Source organism: Lynx canadensis, chromosome A1, assembly GCF_007474595.2.
Source record: "Lynx canadensis isolate LIC74 chromosome A1, mLynCan4.pri.v2, whole genome shotgun sequence".
Classification (NCBI taxonomy): Eukaryota; Metazoa; Chordata; class Mammalia; order Carnivora; family Felidae; genus Lynx; species Lynx canadensis.
In genome coordinates, this window is record NC_044303.2 from 189,207,769 (window position 1) to 189,229,025 (window position 21,257).

The 21,257-nt window shown below is 43.7% G+C and overlaps 1 protein-coding gene across 1 annotated transcript; it reads left to right on the forward strand.

Moving 5' to 3' along the window:
- The first annotated feature begins 3,546 nt into the window (after window positions 1-3,546).
- IL12B (interleukin 12B) lies at window positions 3,547-19,884 on the forward strand. Its single transcript, XM_030328353.1, has 8 exons — window positions 3,547-4,532; window positions 8,823-8,910; window positions 12,314-12,589; window positions 13,075-13,192; window positions 14,661-14,878; window positions 16,526-16,683; window positions 18,051-18,182; window positions 18,755-19,884. Exons 2-7 carry the CDS (start codon window positions 8,823-8,825, stop codon window positions 18,180-18,182), a joined length of 990 nt encoding a protein of 329 aa, XP_030184213.1. The 5' UTR covers window positions 3,547-4,532; the 3' UTR covers window positions 18,755-19,884.
- The last annotated feature ends 1,373 nt before the right edge of the window (window positions 19,885-21,257 follow it).

Genomic DNA, 21,257 nt, shown 5'->3' on the forward strand with positions numbered 1-21,257 from the left:
ATAATAAAGATGGAAAAAAGGCACACATCCCCCATGCAAGTGGGAGCTACTTCCCATGCCCCTAAACTAGAAGTGTCCCCTCAAAGCAGCTAATCATTTGAGGGAATAACACTTGGTCTTGTGTGAAATTAATTGTCATATTTCTTTACTTCACTGACAGCCCTAACCACTTATATTTGACTCTCAGTCACCTACCTGGTTCCCACCCAGTTGGAGTATCCATTCCTCTGGGATCTTGATCCTCTCCACAGCTCAGGGCAAAACAGACTAGTATAAAACCTGACTTTCATTGTGAGCCCATTCTCTTTCTCAATGATCAGTTTATAGGTGACCAGGAAGATGAGGAGAAGAATACGAGGACTTCCAGGACAAATTCTTTGCTCCTAAGAGAGACACACAAGGAAAAAACAGTCCTTTATTATCCTAGATGCTGTCCTGTGTGGATGAATACCTAGAACCAGAGAGCTATTTTGGGAGGCTGAGAGAAGCTAGCTGGAGATTAAAGCTCAAAGCGCCCTAACTGATCCAGACAGAATATTCTAGGTGACCTCCAGCAAGATACAAGTAACCACTAGACACAAAACAGACTATTGTGAGAAAACAGCAATTTACAGAAGAATATGTATAGTATGACCCTATTTATATAGCCAGATAGATATAAATGCATAGAAAAAAGTCAGGAGTAGACTCTGGAGGAATATTCATGAAAATGTTGGCAATGGTGACCTCTAACCACCATGTGAATCAGGGCTTCAACTTTTTATTCTGCATGTATTTGTAGTGTTTGAAGTTTTTACAGTAGCATGCCTGCATGTATTGCTTGTGTAATTTTTTTAGCATTTTAATTTTAAGGAGTATGCAAGGCTTCCCCTTTATTTGAAATTTGTATTAGAAAGCTCAGAGCATTCATCTTTTAAAAAAAAGTTTTGGGGCGCCTGGGTGGCGCAGTCGGTTAAGCGTCCGACTTCAGCCAGGTCACGATCTCGCGATCTGTGAGTTCGAGCCCCGCGTCGGGCTCTGGGCTGATGGCTCAGAGCCTGGAGCCTGTTTCCGATTCTGTGTCTCCCTCTCTCTCTGCCCCTCCCCCGTTCATGCTCTGTCTCTCTCTGTCCCAAAAATAAATAAAAAATGTTGAAAAAAAATTAAAAAAAAAAAAGTTTTGGGGCGCCTGGGTGGCTCAGTCAGTTGAACTTCCGACTTCAGTTCAGGTCATGATCTCATGGTTCATGGGTTCGAGCCCCGCATCAGGCCCTGTGCTGACAGCTCAGAGCCTGGAGCCTGCTTCAGATTCTGTGTCTCCCTTTTTCTCTGCCCCTCCCCTGCTCATGATCTGTCTCTCTCTCTCTCTCTCAAAAATAAATAAACATAAACAAAAATTAAAAAAAAAAAACTTTTGTGGTCAGAAAACTCTTCAAGTTATTTTCAGTTTCTAGGGGGATCCTCTCCTTCTTACAGCTCAGCCTGCCTGCTGTTTGCCTGCAGACCTTACTTTTCCACAGGAAGAATCTGAGGGAGATCACAGGCTGTGGTTCAGTTTACTTGGGGCAGAGTCTGGACTGTGATGTGGGGCAAGGTGATAAACATCTTCTATGAAATCAGGATGATGGGCATTTGGCTGACATTACCAGAGTGCCGTCCGGCCTTGTGAGTGCCCAGAGATAAGGAAGGCAAAAGATGTTATCTCTGGACAGTGGCGCACTGGGGTTATTCAGAGTGTCTCAAAGTGCAGGCCAAGATCCCCACAGCAGAGTCACCTGCAAGCTCATTAAAATGCAGATTCCTGAGCCCCACCTCAGATCTACTGATTAACAATCTCTGAAGGTAGCGCCTGAGAACCTGAATTCTTTATTATCTGCAGATAAAGTGTGAGAAGTACTTTCTTCATAGGCAAACTGGACTTGTCAAAATAGTCGGGCCTGTGGCAGAGATGGGGCAAGTGCAGGTTCTTCCTTCTCATCCTGGTTATCTGGATGCTCAGGGCCAAATGAGTGGCTAGCTGCAGCCACAGGGTTTCATGGCATGAGGGCTATTAGGAGCTCTATCTCAGGCTCCTCCCATTAATTCTGTCACTCATCTTCTAGCTTCAATGTCCCCTAGCAAGCTACCAAAAGTCTTCCTGGGACAGGCAGGATAGATAGATAGATAGATAGATAGATAGATAGATAGATAGATATAGATAGATCAGCCACTTATTAAGCATTTAGCCAGGATGCTGTGCTAAGTGCATTGCATCTCACCTCATTTAATCTCACAACATACCTAAGATCGGGTACTATTATTAACCCCATTTTACAGATGTGAGAACTGAGGCTTAGAGAAGTTAAGTAATGTGCACAGCAGGTGCCGGAATTCAGGTCTACTTGTCCTTGGTGCAGGTGGTCCCACACACCTTTCACACAGGACTGGTCCTGGGGCTGCAATCTGAGCCGGGGCAGGGGTGGGGGGGGGAGCAAGGCCTACCTTGAACCTACTTTTGCAAAACTAGCACGCTATTTTTACTTAGATTTTATATTCAAATCAGTTTTTTTTCTAATTCTGAGGCTGCTTTTATGAACACATTGGTAAAATGGTTTTGTCTTACTTGTCTTATTTTATGTAAGTATGTACTTAAGGAAGGCCACAGAAGGGCTCCCCTGTGGTGATGCAGCCACTGTAAACAAGCTGGTGAAACTATTTCTGCCAACTTTATATTAAGTTTTCTGTTAAGTAATCTTTGATGACTTGTTGGGAGTAGTAAACACATTTTTACAGAAAGAAACCCCCCGATTGGTACATATTTTAATGTATGTATGTGTGTGTGAGTGTACAGGTGCCTCATATAACAACAAAAATCAAACTGTGGAAAGGTCCCTTCCGCATCACCGTCCAGCTATATTGGTCAGAGATGCCCATGGTAACAAGCAGGAGAGCTCACGCGTGAGCACACACACACACACACACACACACACGGTATCATACAACCCAATACAATGCAACTTACTTTGTTCATATCTACATATGACTTGGATACAGGACGTTTTGCTTTGTTGTTTAACTTGAGAAGTTAAGTTCTGTTTCCCTTGAAGCCTAGAGGGCAGAGGAGGTGGGAGAAGGCACTCGAGCTCGAGGTACTGTCTCCGCCCAAGCCAGAGCACCAGGTCGGATAAACAGTGGGACTGCCAGCTCAGCAGCCCCCGCCCTCCCCGGATGGGTCAAACGGAGGGAGGAAGTGTGCGGTTGGGAAGCTCCGCTGCTCTCGCCCGGTTTCCAGTTTTCCCCGCGCAGAAACTGCAAGGAAAGTTAGTATGGGAAGCTGCGTCCACCTGAAACCCTGCCGGGGCCCAGGAACTTCCCAGGCGGCGGGGACTGGGGACCGTGCTCCGAAATGGAGACCTCGCGGGTGAGAGCGAACTCTCGGGTCGCCGGCGCGGGTCTGGCACGGCCTCGCAGCAGCGCCCTCTCTCGGCGGCCCTGGGTACGGCCTGTATCTATCGGCGTGATCTGTGGGCTTGTACTTGGTGTTGGTGTTCCAGCTAGTGTTTCTGTTGCTGCTCTTGTGCAGAATGGTTGTGGGTGTCTAACACCGTGTTCACCTTTCACTCCTCTTAACAATGTTAAATTCCTCTAGGAATTTCTAGCTAATTCTGCTAATTCTGTGCATCGGTATAGAGCTCCTAGGGCTCTATGGTTTTGTGTGCATAGAAGTGTGAGGTTATAGTCCGGTGTGTGCCTTGAGTGTGGCATAGGTTGTCTATATCCCTGACTGTGGATATTTCACTTTCTGTCCCCACCTGTCTGTGAGCAGTTACCTATGAGCATGAGCTGTATCCCCTCCATATTTGAGTCTTACTAGTAATACACATTTTTACCATCTTCCCATGGCTGTGCCTGTATAAATGTACAGGCGCGTGTGTGGTGCATGAAGCCACAATGGGTAGTAATGGGATGTTTCTGAAATCCAGATGTTGAAGGAATAATGTGGAAGAGGGGAACCTCAAATATACTAAGTCTTTTGCCCTTCATCTCATTCTCATTGACTTCAGAAGAACCATACAGTTTGCTTTTGGACCCTCTGGCTTACAATTGCTTGATTCTGACCTGAACCTGGCCTCCTGTGTGAACTCTCCTTGGCCTTCCTTCTCCTGTCTGTGGAGGCTGCCTGCTGCAGGCAGGCTTTAAGCCCATTGACCCTGATGTCAACAGAAAGAAGTGAGCATCCCATCTCCTTCCTTTTTCCCCACCCAAAAGTCACTTCCTCTTAGTTCATTACCTGGGATTTTGATGCTTGTGTTCCCTCAGCATTATTGATACACACGGGGAAAAAAAAAAAGGAACTTCTTGAAATTCCCCCAGAAGGTTTTGAGAGTTGTTTTCAGTGTTGCAACTTGAACAAGTCAGTTTCTAGTTTAAGTTTCCATCAGAAAGCTTGGTAGGAGTAGGGTATATAAGCCCCAGTAGCAACAACAGCAGCAACAGCAGCAGCAGCAGCAGCAGAAGAAGAAGAAGAGACAAGTTTCAGACCCAGAAAACTCTGCAGCCTGCCCAGAAGCAAGGTAAGCACTTCCTTGGCCCCTTCTAGCTTTCCACAGGCCCGCAGGCTGTCCGGGGTAGCACCATTTGAGTGGTACCCCTACCCCTGGCAAGCTACCAGGAGTGTGTGGATTCCTGGAGGCATTCCTGGTGACTTACCTGCCGGGACACTAGTGGAAAGTCAGTATTTTGGGGACTGATGTATCAGGTCTTAATTTTAAAATGAATGCACATTTGATAGAAGGGCTTGTTTTGTCTTGTCTGAGAGTAGTGTGTACATAAAAGAATGTTCCTCAATTTTAATGCCCACCAGTTAAATTGTATCAAGTGAGTGGTGCCTCTGTTAGGACTGTAAACTTTTTTAAAGCTGTTCGTTCATTAAGCCATAATGAATTCAATAAACAATTGAATTCATACTTACACCTCATAATTGAAAGTTGCAGAGCAAACTTTGTGTTGGGCTTAATAGATAGTTGGAACAGTCAAGCAGACTGGAGTCCGGGTTATCCAGATTTTTTTGGATTAACTTCGAAGCTACTTTAAAAATGAAAAGCAGCCGCATTGTTTAAAAGTATTTGCCAAAGGGTTTTAAAATCTGTGAGGAGGGAAACAAAAGATTATACTCTATTAGTGTCTTATGGTTGCCCAGGTAAATCGTGTGCAACAGTTTTTCGGGTTAAAAAAAATAACGATCAGGTTAAAATATCATTTTAACCAAGAGATTACCAAACCCCCGCTGATGGCCCACTTCTGTCAGATAAGAAACTTCAAGATATTGGAAAGAATTTGGACAACCTCTTGGGGTTCTTTTTACTGGGATCTGAAAACTGATGATTTCTGTACATTTATTCATTTTCCTCTAATAATTCATAAGATCCCTCGAGGCCAGAGTGTTTATGCTAGACTCTGGAGGTACAGTGTGGAGTCAGAAAGACATGATCCCTGCCCTCAGAGAGCTCAGTGTGGCAGAGAAGACAAACATAGAGAACTATATTACCACAATCACAGGAAAAAGTGCTATGAGTGTGATTCAGGGAGAACAAACAGCCAGGAGTCCTCACTTCCTTGGGGCACCCTGCTGGATACCTTCATGAATTATTTCATTAACTCCTCACCACAGTAGGATGCCCATTTTACAGGTTGAATGTGAGACTTAAATAAGTCAAGTGACTTTCCTAGAGTCACACAACTAATAAGTGGCAGGGCTGGGATGCCAATGCAGGTCTGCCCGGCTCTAGAATTGGGGGTGTTACCCATGCTTTGTGTGATTTTGCCTTTTTATTTTTAAATAATAATTCTTTTTATTTTTTATTTTTTTAATGTTTATTTTTGAGAGAGAGAGAGAGCACGACAGAACGCTAGCAGCAGAGGGGCAGAGAGAGAGACACACAGAGTCTCAAGCAGGCTCCAGGCTCTGAGCTGTCAGCACAGAGCCTGACGTGGGCTCGAATTCACAAACCATGAGATCATGACCTAAGCCAAAGTCAGACGCTTAACCGACTGAGCCACCCAGGCACCCAATAATAATTCTTTCTAAATTAAAAAGTAATAAAATAAAGCTTGCAAACGAGATGCCCACCCAAGTGTCCTGGGCATGCCCATGTTGGCACCAGCTTTAGGGAGCATAACCATACCACAGGACCTGGGGTCCCTGTGTTCCTTACACAAAGATTTCAAGAATTTAGAAAACCTACAAAATTACATGGAAAAAAATGTTTAATCCTCAAGACTCTCAAATGTAACATGCCAAGGAAATGTGGGCTGTGGAATATAGCTCTCTGATATCAGCTGATCTGGAGAACAACAGGGCAAATATATGCTGCCCCCTTTTTGGATTTCCCTGGGTTGGATTAAGAGAGTGACCCACCACCACTTCCCCCCCACCCCATCCAGCCAGTGTTCCATGGTTTAAAATGTAGGTGATACTAAAATGCAAGTTGTTTCTTAGAATCATCACCAAGGCTCCCTTGATCGTGAAGTGCAGTTCACCTGAAATTCTCAAGCACATCTAAGGCCCCAAGAGGAAGTGCCAGGCATATAGCCAAAGGGAAAATCCCAGCATTAAGATAGTGCAAAAGAATCACCAGGAGATGCCAGGAATCTCTGTTATTTCCCTGCCCAGAGTGCCGGCATCTGGGCTTTACAGGCCTATGTAATTACAATACCTCTAGGGCATTTCCCTACAACCAGCAGGAAGGTTTTGTCCGCTGTTGTATACAAAACAGACATATCGCATTTTTCCTTTATCTCTTCACCTAAGTACAAGCTAACATGTTATTGGTTGCCTTCTATAATATGATATGTCATCTCATTGCATTCTGTCAACAACCCTCTGAAATGGGTATAATGTCCATTTTATAGATGAGGAGACTGAGGCTCAGAGATAATTTGGGCAACATCACACAACTATAAGTGGAGGAAGCAGAATTCAAGCCCGTCTGCTGGACTCCAAGCCTGTGAATGTACTGATACCCTGTGGCAACTAGTACATTGTTACAGTCATAACTTGGACATGATTAATGGGCATGTCTGTGAAAGCTCCATGCTGCAGTGACAAAGTGCTGACAGTACAGGAAGGCCTGACTTCTAGTCCCATATCTGCCACTCTCAACCTTTGTAATCTGATTGAATAAAGCACATGGCAAGGTTCTCCTAGGATTAGCAGCAATTCTAACAAAGCCGTGATTTGTCAATATTCAGTCACCCCAGCCAAAAGATGTTCATTTTTAAGGTATCTGGCTGAAAATTTTTTAATGTTTTATTTATTTTTGAGAGAGAGAGAGAGAGAGAGAGAGCACAAGCAGGGGAAGGGCAGAGAGAGGGAGACACAGAATCTGAAGCAGGCTCCAGGCTCTGAGCTGTCAGCACAGAGCCTGATAAAAGGCTGGAACCCATGAACCATGAGATCATGACCTGAGCCGAAGTCGGACGCTTAACCGACTGAGCCACCCAGGTGCCCCCTGACCAAAAATTTTGGGTCTTATTATTTGTATGATTTATTCAGTGGTTTCTGAAAACATGTTCCTGCAGAACATTGGTGCTCTCTGAGATGGATGGAGGTGTTTCAGAATGAAATTCAATAATCACCATCTCTACCTAATTCAGAAGTAGGGTACAATCTTCACGTCCTGAAGATTTGCATAAACCCTGGGTCCCAATCTAGATTGAGTTTTACTCTAAGATGGTAGCTGATATTTAGCACAAAATTATACATTTCACTTTTCAGAGTGGATGTATCAATATTTCATGGCCTTCTTCCAAAGAACATCTTGGTTTTCAGAGCTGTGGACGCTAAACATGGGTTAACCCAGTAGTTCTCAAAGTGTGATCCCTGGACCAGCAACATCAGCTTCACCAGGAAACTTTTAAGAAATGCAGATTCTGAGGTCCCTCTCCTCCTTCCATCCCCCTTCACCCCTACCTGCTGAATCAGACACTCTGTAGGTGGAACTCAGCCATCTGTGTTTTAGCAAGGCTTCCAGGTTACTCTGATGTGTGCTCAAGTTTGAGAATCACTTGTTTCGTTATGTGAGAGGAAGTAACCTTTGAGTTTGGAGCAGTTTGAATCTAAACGAGGAGAGAAACTAAACCTGGCTGCCAGGTGGCTGCCATAACTTGGATCATAAATATTTGTTGAATGAAAGTATTTGCTCCTAGAAGACAGGACCCAGGCCCAAAATCCTCTTTTTTTTTTTTCTCTCCTAACCACTCTATCTCTATGCCCTTTACATAGTAAGTACATAGGAAGTAAATAACGGTTGAATGTTGATCCAGACAAGTCATGTTCCTTCTCTGCACCTTAGGTTTCTCAGCTTAAAAATGAGAAGATTCTGGGACGCCTGGGTGGCTCAGTTGGTTGGGCGGCCGACTTCGGCTCAGGTCACGATCTCGTGGTCTGTGGGTTTGAGCCCCACGTTGGGCTCTGTGCTGGCAGCTCAGAGCCTCCAATTCTGTGTCTCCCCCTCTCTCTGCCCCTCCACTGCTTCCTCTCTGTCTCTGTCTCTCTCTCTCTCAAATAATAAATATTAAAAAAAAAAAAAAGAGTATTCTATCAGATGGCTGGCCTCAGTTCTCCTTCAGCTCCAGATAGTCTGTGGTTCTCTCTTTGGAGATGTTCTTACTCAGAGACTGGCACAGGGTTCCTGCAATTCGCGTGGTATGAATCTGATGAGACAAATCAAGATTAAAACCAAGGTACATTGAATGAATATGGTTTCCAAAATGACTGAGTAACTGCTGACATTGTCTCTTCTCTTTTCCCTCCTCTTCTCTCTCTTTCTCCTTCTTCTCCTCTGTTTCTCCACCTCCTGCAGATGCATCCTCAGCAGCTGGTCATCGCCTGGTTTTCCCTGGTTTTGCTGGCACCTCCCCTCATGGCCATATGGGAACTGGAGAAAAACGGTAACCAGCCTCTCCTTCTCTGGGGAGGCCCTGAATTCCAAGCCAGGACTGTCAGGCAGGTGGTGTGGGGACCTCAGACTAGAAGGGGAAACCAAGCCTTGGGGCCTCCTAGTGAGTGCCATCCCTGGGAATGTGTGGGGCCATCTGTCCTTCCTTCACCTTTGAGGGTGTCTGTGTTGTTTGGCCTTCACATTAAATGCCACAGTAGGAGCTTTATGTGGACTCTGATGGGAAAAGATATATGGATTTTGCCAGTATTACTAAAAACTGGCTGTACCATTCAATTAAAATTCCAAAGTGAAGGATTTGAAAAGTATAAGAACTCTGTTCTCTCATCCCCGCTCCATCACACAATATCACCCCCTCTGCTGGCACCAAGAGTACTAACCTCTGACTATGCACTTGACTAGACTCACATTGACTTGGGCTCAAAAGGCTGATTCTGCCACTTATCAGGTAGGTGACCTTGAGCTGGGTCACCTCCAAGCCTGAGTTTCCTCGACTGTGACCTGGAGATCACAAAGAGTTGCCTACTATGCAGATGATTAAATGTGTCAGTGAAGTCAGGGGACAGCACAACAGATGTCCAGTGACAGTCAATGTTAGCTGCTATTGTTTTGGTTGTTTAAAGTGATGGCACTGATGATTCAAAAGAACCTGTTTATAATCCCGATGACCAATAAAAATTACTAGAATAATAGAATAGGTGTTAGTGAAATTCACTATATCCTTTTATTATCTCACACAAAGTAATGTATTAACTGATTGTTAGTTGTTCCTGAAAGACCTCAAATGTTTCTCGTTTAATTTTCACAACATCCATATAAAATAGGGACTGTCTGTACCCCATTTTAGAGATATTGAAAATAGAGGCTACAGAGATTAAGCAACTTCCCCAATTTCACATACTTGGTAAGGATAGTACAGGGACTTGATTCCAATTCTGTCTCACTTCAAAGGCTGTGCATTTAAGTATTTGAAGAAGGTCTTACAAGAAGGACATAGAGCAATGGTTTCCTATGTGCTTGGAGAACAGGAGGAAATAGGCGTAAGTTACAAGTGAAGACATTTCCGCTGGTGACCAGAAATAATCTTTCGATAGTCAGGAAAGTACCACACTGGAAAATGGGTACCCGAAAGGAATGTGGGACTATTCTTCTATTCTTAATCTTTTCGGGAAGACAAGAATTCAGTCATCTCCTCTCCGCCTGAGGAGGGTTTGAGTTTTAGACCCTGCCTTGAGGAAAGGCAAAAGCCTGAGCTAGATGATTATGTCAGATTCCTATCAATCCTCATATAGTTAGTGAGCTCAGGAAACTTGGCCCTCGCATAGTAAACCCTTAAGTTACTTCTAATTTGGTAAACCACAGAAATTCCAGGAAGTCCATGTGAGAAACAGAGGGCATAGGACTTTGGAGACCAGATGAGATGATAAAGCCAGGCACAAGGTTCCAGATGCTCTTCATCAGGCTCCCCTTTGTGGTTGTTTTCCCCTGTTCTTGGGTAAGGGTCTTCTAGGCCTTCTGAGTTTTAGCTGTGACAGCAAAATAGCCTTGCTGTGGTTCAATTTCCAGCAGAACAAAGAAAAACTAGAGAAAGCCGAAGGTGAGACACGGTTTTATTTCAACATAGGTAATCATTTCCAAAGAGTTGGGTCCCAAATACTTTTTACCTCTTATTTTGTTACCGATTCAGTAGTTAAAAATCCCTCGGATCTAAAGTGAGAACTTTATATCCCACAATGCTTTACATTTGGACGCCAACCATAAAAGTCACCATTTATAGAGCATTTAAGGGCACTACGTTAAGCTGTTGTATGAATTGGCTTATATAATCCATGTCTCAACCTGCTGAAGCAAGCACTAATATTTTGCTCATTTTAAAAACGATGACACCCAAGCTTAGAGTAATTGAATGTCTCGCCTGAGGCCACAGGCAAGTATAAGATACAGAGCTGAATCTGAACTCAGACCTATGTGACTCCAAAATCCAGGCTCTTCACCTGTGTGGCTCTCCAATTAGAGAGGGCATCAAAATCATATGGAGAGCATAACAGACCACCAGGCCCATCCCAAAGTGGCTGGTTTGGTAACTCTGAATTTGGATATCTATCAGTTTCCTCGTGCTGCTGCTGATAATGGTGGCTGAATGATCAGGTTTGGGGAACCAGTGCATTGAATGATTCTAGTTAATGAATAAGTGATTCATGAGTGAATGAATGAAGCTGTGATGTGGCACACTCATTGAAATACTCTACTAAGCCATTCCTCAGGTGCGAGTTTGGATACTCGTATTTGAGATCCAGTGCAAAGTCAACGAGATAGAAGGCCTGAGCTACAGCTCTTGTGTTTCTAACTTGATGTAACCTTGCTTGGCCTGTTGGTTTCGGTATGAAATGGGAAGACCAGGATCTACTGAACTGCTTCATAAGGGTGTAAAATTGTTTTTAAAAGTGGAATGAAAATCTCTGTTGGTGAGTTTTGCACAGTAGGGACTAAATCCTTAAATGCCCTTGGAAAATTGTAGGACAGTTTCTCTATGCAGTCATCTGACCCTTTGGTCTCTGAATAACAATAACAAACACTGAGTTTACTGTGGTAGGCACAGTGCTAAGTGCTTTATATGTTTGTTTTTTATTTAATCCTCATAGCCAAACCTACGACATAGATGTTATTATTGTCATTTCACTGTTGAGGAAACTGAGGCTCATGGTGATTAAGTACCTCATTCCAAATCCCTTAGCCAATTCGTGGGGACAGGATTTCAGTGCTGGTCAGTCTTTCTTGACATTTCTGTGCCCTGCCTTATTCCCTATGAAACCAAAGTTGTGCTGGAAGGTTCTTATCTCCACCAGGTCTTTGGTAAAGAGTTTTGTGCTCTTTGCATTTTTGGTATATCAAGGCCTTCCCCATCTGCCAGCTAATCAGAAGTTAATTATTGAAGACAGCCCGTCAGTTAATGAGTGGATGGCAGCTGTAAAACTCTTTGCTTGTCTTAGGGCGCCTGGGTGGCTCAGTTGGTTAAAGGTCCGACTCATGATTTCAGCTCAGGTCATGATCTCACAGTTGGTGAGTTCGAGCCCCGCGTTGGGCTCTGCACTGGCAGGCTTGGGATTCAATCTCTGTCTCTCTCTGTCTCTCTCTGCCCCTCCCCCATTCATTCTCTCTCTCTCTCTCTCTCTCTCTCAAAATAAATAAAAATTAAACAAACAAACTACTCTTTGTTGTCTCTTCACGACCTGGAGCCCAAGTAGGGCCCAGTGACCTGAGATCATCTCAGCAAGTATTAGCTGTTACAAGCAAGGCTGTGCTTTTCTGCAGTGCAAATGCGCAGGTGGTTCATAAAACCCAGTCCCAAGTTCACGTTGTTCACAGTCCTGTTCTCCACTCCCTGTGCTCTCCAGTTTATGTTGTAGAGTTGGACTGGCACCCTGATGCCCCCGGAGAAATGGTGGTCCTCACCTGCAATACTCCTGAAGAAGATGACATCACCTGGACCTCTGACCAGAGCAGTGAAGTCCTAGGCTCTGGTAAAACTCTGACCATCCAAGTCAAAGAATTTGCAGATGCTGGCCAGTATACCTGTCATAAAGGAGGCGAGGTTCTGAGCCATTCGTTCCTCCTGATACACAAAAAGGAAGATGGAATTTGGTCCACTGATATCTTAAGGGAACAGAAAGGTAATCCCATTCCCTCAGATGGTGTTTTCTCTTTTGCCCCATAAAAAATTAAAAAAAAAATTTAATGTAAATCCCTTGCTGAAACCACCCAGCACCTGTTTTTCTTTGCTTTCTTAGACACTTTGAGTAATCAACCATCCAAATCTCATGTTCAGAGATTTTCGTGGTGAATCTGGTTGGTTTTCCTGAAGTTCTTTTTAAATGGTTAATGGAAATTAACCAATGTGTATAGTTCATAACTCAGCTCTGGGATGGCAGCCTTGCCAAATTTAATCCCTTCCTCTGATATATCAGGCACAAAGTATACTCTGTAGAATCAGCATCCTACTGACACATTCCCGGTCCTCGCTGAACTGCCTGTCAGGGAAGTAGCATCATTTTCCAAGGAAATAAATGGAAGATCTTCACTCTTGTACCACTTGGTGGCCTGTGGTTCATCACAAGAAAACTTCTAAATATTGAATTTTTGTTCTTTTCAAATCCAGAATCCAAAAACAAGATCTTTCTAAAATGTGAGGCAAAGAATTATTCTGGACGTTTCACCTGCTGGTGGCTGACGGCAATCAGTACCGATTTGAAATTCACTGTCAAAAGCAGCAGAGGGTAAGTGAAACCACTCTGATCTCTTAGCATTTTGTGACAGCTATTTCATTAAGAAAATAAGGGCAACCTAGCAATGGCCTATCAGTTAATGATAAGTGAGAAAACACAGTCAAACCTGTATTTTTTTCAACACCCCCTCTTGCCTAAATTGGGAAAAGAACATGGAGATTTAAGCTAATCACCTGAACAAATGTGTAGGTTAGAACAGGACATTATTGGGGCCTGAGAATAGCCTCTGCTGTGTTTGAACCCACTCATCCAGATTGCCTGGCAATGCTTCATTAAGGCTCACGGCACCATGGGGAGGCATAAAAGGGGAAATCGAAGCTACAAATGACTTGCCAAAATTGCACCCTGAGATGAAAAGAGAAACAAAAGCTCTCGGACACAGATCTTGAAAGCCCTGAAGCCGACTCCAAAACTCTGAGGCCTCCAGAAAATTTCTCAGGGCCATTTCAACTCCTTTTCCCTCTGCTGACGTCACTAATCTGAAGTTCGTTGTTTGTCCAATACACTTGGACTTCCCCTAAGAAACCAGTTTCCATGGATACCGAACCTATGTTAGCCGGTCTATGTGACTTCCCTCACTCACCATCTAGGTTCCTGAACAAGGCAGGGTAACAGAGCAAACCCCAGGTGATTAACTGAGCAAATTAACCTCTGGAGTCTTCCTTTTCCATCTTTAAGATGAAAATCCATACTAAAAGGATGCTTATACAAGGGCACAGAGACATGGAAGCCAGTGTTCATTGTAATGTTTTTGGTAATCAGCAGGGGAAAAGCTAAATAAAGCGTGGTACATTATCCCCCAGCTTAACGTGCATTCATCAGAATGGATAACCCAATCTGTGTGGTCTGTCATGGAGCGCTCTCCATATGTTCCGAGGGGGAAGAGATGGTTACAAACCATATATATATGTATAGTAGGATCCTATTTAATGGAAAATAAAAGCATTGTCTGTGTATATAGACAAAATATGTGTGAATGCATATATACATGTGGATATATGATTGGTCTGAATATTCATAGACTAAGGTCTGGAGGAACACAACAAGCTATGAATAGTATTTCTATTTGGGGAGTGAGATTAGGGTTGAAAGAGGCACACACGTTTCATTTATACACATTTTTATCTTTTTAATTTTTTATCATTAGCATGTGTTGATTGTGTAATTAGAATGAGAAAAACGAATTTAAAATTCTAATAAGGAGATTTAACCCAGGGCTCTGGATCTAGAAATTTCTGGATTCATTGAGGCCAGAGGCATGTAAATGCAGAGCTGTCTCTAAATATTTGTACCACCTCTTGAAGCAAAGCTTGTTCTCATGGGGAGGGCAGATTCTTACCCCCTTAAGAGAAATCAAACCAGTTGGAGAAATTGTGTCCTCAAACAGCTGCCTGGCTCCAGCCCCTAGAAACTCACCCACAATTGTGTGACACAGGGTAATGTCTGTCTTTGACTTCAGCTCCTCTGACCCCCAAGGGGTGACTTGTGGAGCAGCGACACTCTCAGCAGAGAAGGTCAGAGTGGACAACAGGGATTATAAGAAGTACACAGTGGAGTGTCAGGAGGGCAGTGCCTGCCCGGCTGCCGAGGAGAGCCTACCCATTGAAGTCGTGGTGGACGCTATTCACAAGCTCAAGTACGAAAACTACACCAGCAGCTTCTTCATCAGGGACATCAGTGAGTTTGCTTGATTATACGTACTTACTAAGGATAAATGCCATTTGTCACATGTGCACAATGCCCCATACACTGAGGTAAGGGGTTTACATGCATTATCTCTTTTATTCTAACCCCCCCCCACCAAAGTGTACAATGTAGATACTATTGTCTGCATTTTAAGGAAGAGAAAATTGAGTCTTACACAGGTTAAATAAGTTGCCCCAGATCTCACAGATAACAATTCAGACCCAGTCCCGCCCCACTAGAAAAAAGTAGGCTCTTGGGGCACCTGGGTGGCTCAGTCAGTTAAGCAACTGACTATTGATTTCGGCTCAGGTCATGATCTCACAGATAATGAGTTCGAGCCCTGCATCTGGCTCCCTGCTGACAGTGTGGAGCCTGCTTGGGATTCTCTCTCTCCTTTTTCTCTCCTCTCTCTCTCTCTCTCTCTCTCTCTCTCTCTCACACACACACACACACACACACAATAAATAAATATACATAAAAAAAGGAAAGAATAAGTAGACTCTTGGCTATACTTGTATTCTGCTATTCTGCTGTCCAGGAAGCTTCCACAGGGAACCTAGGAGGAGCCCCTCAAGCATACCATACCATACCAGGCTTCCATACTAATTGTGGTTATTCCCAACCAATCTTTCTCCAGCATTGGAAAAGAGTCTTCTTTATTGGAATATAAGACCCTCCGAAATGGACATCGATTTTTTTAAATTTGCAGATGGAGATTTTGCCATTTGTCATTTCCTTTGCCATTTATCCACTGAATTTTCATCACGAAGTAAAATGTATAAAACCACAGAACTTGCTCTAGCATTTGTGGAGAGACTGCCCTTAGCAGGTAGGGAAAGGTTTGCATTTACATAGGATGGCCAGGAAAGGTCTCTTGGAGGTGACATTTAGCTGAGTTCTAAAGGAAAAAAGAAAAATGTCAGTTATGTTAATAATAGAAGAATATTTGAAAAGCATCTACCAGGAACCATGGTCTTTGGGATTTGGACATCCCATAGAATGTCTCCTCTGCCCTTGTCTAGACAAGGGTCTAGAGTCTTCCATGATACTCGCTACTGTATCCTCTGTGCACAGTCTAGTTAGTGACTGGCACGTGACGGGTGCTCAGTCATCATTTATTGAATGAATGAATGAGCATAGAGACCATTTGATAACTGCTGCAAGACGAGTCAGTGCCAGCGACCATGAAAAGACAACAGAAAGAGCACTAAGTGGAAGTTCTCTCATCTCATCCCCAGCAAGGGGCTCCACTCAGCTCCAAGTTCAGTGCAAAGAGGCATATTGACCACAGAGAGGGTGGTCCTTCACCACGTAGCCCAGATATGAGTCTTGTCTCTACAAAATTTCTTCTGAGCACTATGCAGAGGTGGTTCCACTGCTATGGCTCATCTGATTGTGCAGTGGTGAGGATTCTGAGCCTCTCTAGGGGTCAGCCACAGAGGCTGTGGCCGCCTTCCACAGGCACCAGCAGCAGGGGTGCCTCATGTCTGCCAACAGGTGCCCAGAGAAGTGAAGTAACTACCTATGGACTCACAACTGGTCAAAGGTGAAAGTCGGTTCAGAAGCCAAACACCATACACCATACACCAAAAAGCCCCATTAGGAAAATAAAGGGTGTTTCTTTGGATTCTTCCACAGTCAAACCGGACCCGCCCAAGAACCTGCAACTGAAGCCATTAAAAAATTCTCGGCATGTGGAAGTGAGCTGGGAATACCCTGACACCTGGAGCACCCCACATTCCTACTTCTCCTTAACATTTGGTGTACAGGTCCAGGGCAAGAACAACAGAGAAAAGGTAAGATGTGATCCAGGCTCCGTGTATTCAGTTTTATGCATATCCAGGGGATGAGGATACCAGTAACTAACATTTATCTAGCACTTTCTAAGTGCCTGAGACTGCGCTGAGGGTTTCACATGCATATCTCACTGAATCCTTAAGGTAACCCTGCAAAGCCAGGCAGTATTATCACCACTTCACTCGTGGAGTCATGGAAGCTCAGAGAGGTTAAATGACTTGCTCAAAGTTACTCAGCTAGGAAAGAGGAAGGATCAGAACCACGGAATTCAGTCTAAGGGACGCAAATGGCCTGCACCGAACCACACTACTATTGCCTCCAGTATGGTTCGTCATTAATTCTTGCACTCAGAATTGATCCCCATATAGGAAATCTGGGCTCCAGGCACCTAAAGTTATTGCTTGAATTTAGCAAGTGTAATGAATGATAGAACATTCATGCTATGTCTCACCCAAAATGGATAATTCCCAGCTGTTCCACAGATGGTGAAATTATCTTATTGAGCAGAATGTTAGTGTTCACACAGGCTATGACAATGGCTTTCAAACTTCTTGCCTTGGCATCATAATTCCCAGGTCCAAGATGCACTTTTATAAAGCCCAACACTGCTTCGACCCTGGTTTTAGAAATCACTGGATAAAGGCCTTATTCAGGATAGTATTTAGCATTTAGAAGGAATTCAGTCATTTAGTCACTCCCTGAGCATTATGTTTTGTAGGAAGGAAGGGCTATTCTGGGTGAATTTTACCTAAATATTATTTAAAAACTTCATATGTATCTTCCCTACATAAGATTTACATCGTTAATAGATAATATCTACTGAATGCTTTCTACCCAATGAAAGACTTCACTAAGAGTTTTACATGATGATTACCTTTAACTTTTACACGTCTTGAGGTAGGAATGATTATTATCCCTCTTTTATAAATGACGAAACTCAGACACAGAGCCTAAAGCATTTTCCTGTGATTACACAAATAAAAGTAAACAATGCCTGGATTTCAGCACGTTTTCTGATAAAAGGATCAGGATATACTATTTAGGAATATCCAGGAGGCAGCTATAGCAAATCTGCCCTAGTCCCACCATCGCCCAGTACAGACTGAGTGTGCATTGGGCCTTCAGGCAAGGTAGCTGTGCTAGAAAGATGTGAGCTGGACGGAACCATTCCTCCCTCTGGGCTGAGGTAGAAAATGTGTTTAGAGCTTCTATCAGTAGGTGGCGCAAGTTCTATACAACTCCACTGTTTATTGCAACTGTGGAGCCCTTAAACCCAGGTGTACTTGTTTTGAGAGACCAAGCGTTGCAAAAATAGGCCCAGCCCATCTTGTGACTGCATTGGCAATGACATCCCTCTCCTTTGCAGAAAGACAGACTCTCCGTGGACAAGACCTCAGCCAAGGTCGTGTGTCACAAGGATGCCAAGATCCGCGTGCAAGCCAGAGACCGCTACTATAGCTCATCCTGGAGCAACTGGGCATCTGTGTCCTGCAGTTAGGTGAGCAGGCCCACAAAGCCCAGCCCGTACCTGAACACTCAGTGGACCCAGGTGCAGGGCTTTGGTGGGGGGCAGTGCAGGATAAGAAAGGGGAGACAGGGTGCCCAGCACATAGTCACTAGAGTCAGAAACATACATTTGTTCATTAACAGATATTTATTTGATGCCCATACTGTTCCAGGCACTGTGCTGGGTACAGAGATACTGCAGTAAAGAAAACATACATAGGTCCTGTTGCTCTAAGGGTCAGAGCAAAAATGGCTTGCAAGCTGTTTTCAGGACTTAGAACCTTGTCCTAGGCACCCTGGGGGCTTGCAAGCTCTTTTCAGGACTTAGAACCTTCTCCTAGGCACCCTGGGGGCTTGCAAGCTCTTTTCAGGACTTAGAACCTTCTCCTAGGCACCCTGGGGGGACACTGAAAGCAGTCATATCCTAGACCACATACGGGGAAGGCTGGGCCCTTCTAACATGGATTCCCTAAAACCCCATTGCCCCAATAATATGTTGTGCGAAATAAGAAGGGTTTGCTGCCACATTTCTAATTCACATAGACTGTTGGTATTCTTTTTCAGGTTCCAATCCCAGGATGAAACCTTGGAGGAAAAGTGGAAGATATTATGCAGAAGTTTTTAAAGAGACAATGGAATAGGCCCCAAAATTTATTTTCTACCTAATTTGCTTTTTGCAAAGGATCATCATAATGTTTTTGTAGTAGTTTTACATTGAAATGCCAAATGCCCACTGAAGCAATTAGCTACTTTATTTATAGATTTTCTAGCTAGCAGGTTGCCACTGACCTTAATGCTATTTAAATATTTAAGTAATTTATGTATTTATTAATTTATTGTTATTGAACACTTCTGTGTCAAGATGTATTGTATGTTTCATACTCTCAGGACCTGATCTGTAAGGAATAGGCCCTATTATGCAAAATGTGAATTTATGTGTTATTTATACTGACAACTTTTCAAACAAGACTACAAGTGCATCAGTTTTATGACAACCAGTGAGAACACAGTGTTCTGATGCCAGCACCAATAATATGTTTGTGATGGATGGGAACACAGAAACAGTTAAACAGAAGCACGGAGACATGAATCCATTTGAAAAGGTTCGGTGACCGAGATGTTAGTTCCCGTGTCCGTGAAGATTTCCTTGAGGTGGTGTTGCTAAAGCAATTCAGGACCACCTGCACTTCTAAGCAAGTTCAGTTGTTTTATTTTTGTTGGTGGTGGTGGGTTTTTTTGGGGGAGAGGCGGTTGGATGCCTGAATTTAGAAAGGACTAAAAAAATAACTGAAATTGAAATTCAGCTTCAGCTACCCTGGCAGTCCCCACCTCCATTTATCTGTAAGACATCGGGGAGTGACCCAGAGACATTGTAAGTGTCTGGAAAGTAAAAAGGTCTTAGGATCCAAGAGGGAGAACAAGTATAGTATGGCCAAGCAAACAAAATTGTCAAAATTGCCAGCTGCTTTTTAATAGCCATGCAAGAAAACACAGAGTTGCAAAGAAAACAATCAAGAATTGCTTACTCATCAGCATGAGTGAACCTGACTGGTGGATATGACCGGACAGTGCCAATCACTAAGGTGCTACTTTTAAGTAATGAATGTGCTTTCTGTAAAGTGATTTCATTTGTTTTCTGTTTACTTATTTCTGACAGTGAACTAATAAAAATATAATTCTTCTTTGCAATAATATTTTGGGCTTTCTCAGCTGACTCAAGTATCCTGTTCCCGCATTTACCAGGATTGCATTACTTTTCCCCTGCCATTTAAGAATTGCCCTTCTTTGAAGCAATTTCACTTCCAGTTTTGCAGAGTTGCCCTTTCCCTTTATAGGACTCCCAAAGTCAGTGTCTTGCTGAGCTCAGGGAATGTCCCTGCGGTCTGACCACGGGGAACTCTGCAAGGGCACTGAACTGCATTATGCCCTCTTCAGGGGTTGGATGTTCTTGCTTCTTTCGCCTTCTATCCTGGAATCAACTCTACTTGCTCCCAAACTGTCATGAAATAAAGCACCAACCTGGTAGAGTCATGAGCATCCCAGCCCATAGGTCCAGACCTGGTGTTTGCAGAGGATTTGTCACATGTCTGGATGTGTGCTAAAACCTTGGGTTGAGGAGATCCAGACAACCTTGGGTTGCCTTCCCCAAACAGTGCCCATTCCTGGCAGAGCTTAGAAGGCAGCGATGAAAAGTTAACTTCAATAGCACTAAATGCTAAAATGTTCAGTATATATGGTGCCCTGGGGTAAGAACAAAGGAGAAGAATCAGTGTAACCCAGAGTCACCCAGGAAGGCTCAATAGAGAAGGGGAAGTCAAAGAAAGGGCAGAGCCTACCAGTTTCTCTTTGGTGCCTCCCATGGAAAGAGCAAGTGGTGGGATCAGAGAGAAGGAGTACAGTCTCTACTACCTTCAATAGCCAAATGTACATATCTGGGCTTCCTTGCAATGGCAAGGTAATTATAATAGGGATGCTTTAAGTGTCCTTATTTTAAGTGTCTCCTGGAGCACTTATTCTACTCTGCTTCTGACCTGGAGGAATGGTGGAAAGATTCTATCATTCTCAGCCAACATTTGAAACCTATCATCTTGAATTACAAGCCCATACTGGATAGCACGTGGTTGGTTAATAACTATTTGTCCTCCTACAGGGTCTTTCATCTAGAGATACCAAAACACTTAATGGGCATTTAATGAACAACACTAACCAAGAAAAAATAATTAATCATACTTATAAGTACAGACACCAGGAGACCTTTCCCAAAACTTCCGGCCAGCCTGGGGCAGAGCTCAGATGTTCCCTCTCCCAGCATGCCCAGTGCTTTCCTGACATGACCTCTTAGCATCCAATTAAGTTGAATTTCAATGAAGAGTTTTTATCTTGGAAGGACATTCTCCAGGACAATCCTTTTTTATGGGGAATCTAGCCGCTACAAACATATCAAATGTTCTACCTAAAGAGCTCAGGACCGGGAACCAGGAGACTGGGCCCTGGGCCTGGTCAGCCCTGCTACATGACCATGTGACCTTCAGCAGAACACTGGACACAACCTGCTGCTTGTCCCATC

Excerpts from the sequence above, each read along its gene's own strand:
- IL12B (XM_030328353.1), top strand. The coding sequence starts at position 8,823 with ATGCATCCTCAGCAGCTGGTCATCGCCTGGTTTTCCCTGGTTTTGCTG. Across the intron at positions 12,590-13,074 it reads TATCTTAAGGGAACAGAAAG|AATCCAAAAACAAGATCTTT; the intron begins GTAATCCCATTC and ends TTTCAAATCCAG. Across the intron at positions 13,193-14,660 it reads ACTGTCAAAAGCAGCAGAGG|CTCCTCTGACCCCCAAGGGG; the intron begins GTAAGTGAAACC and ends CTTTGACTTCAG.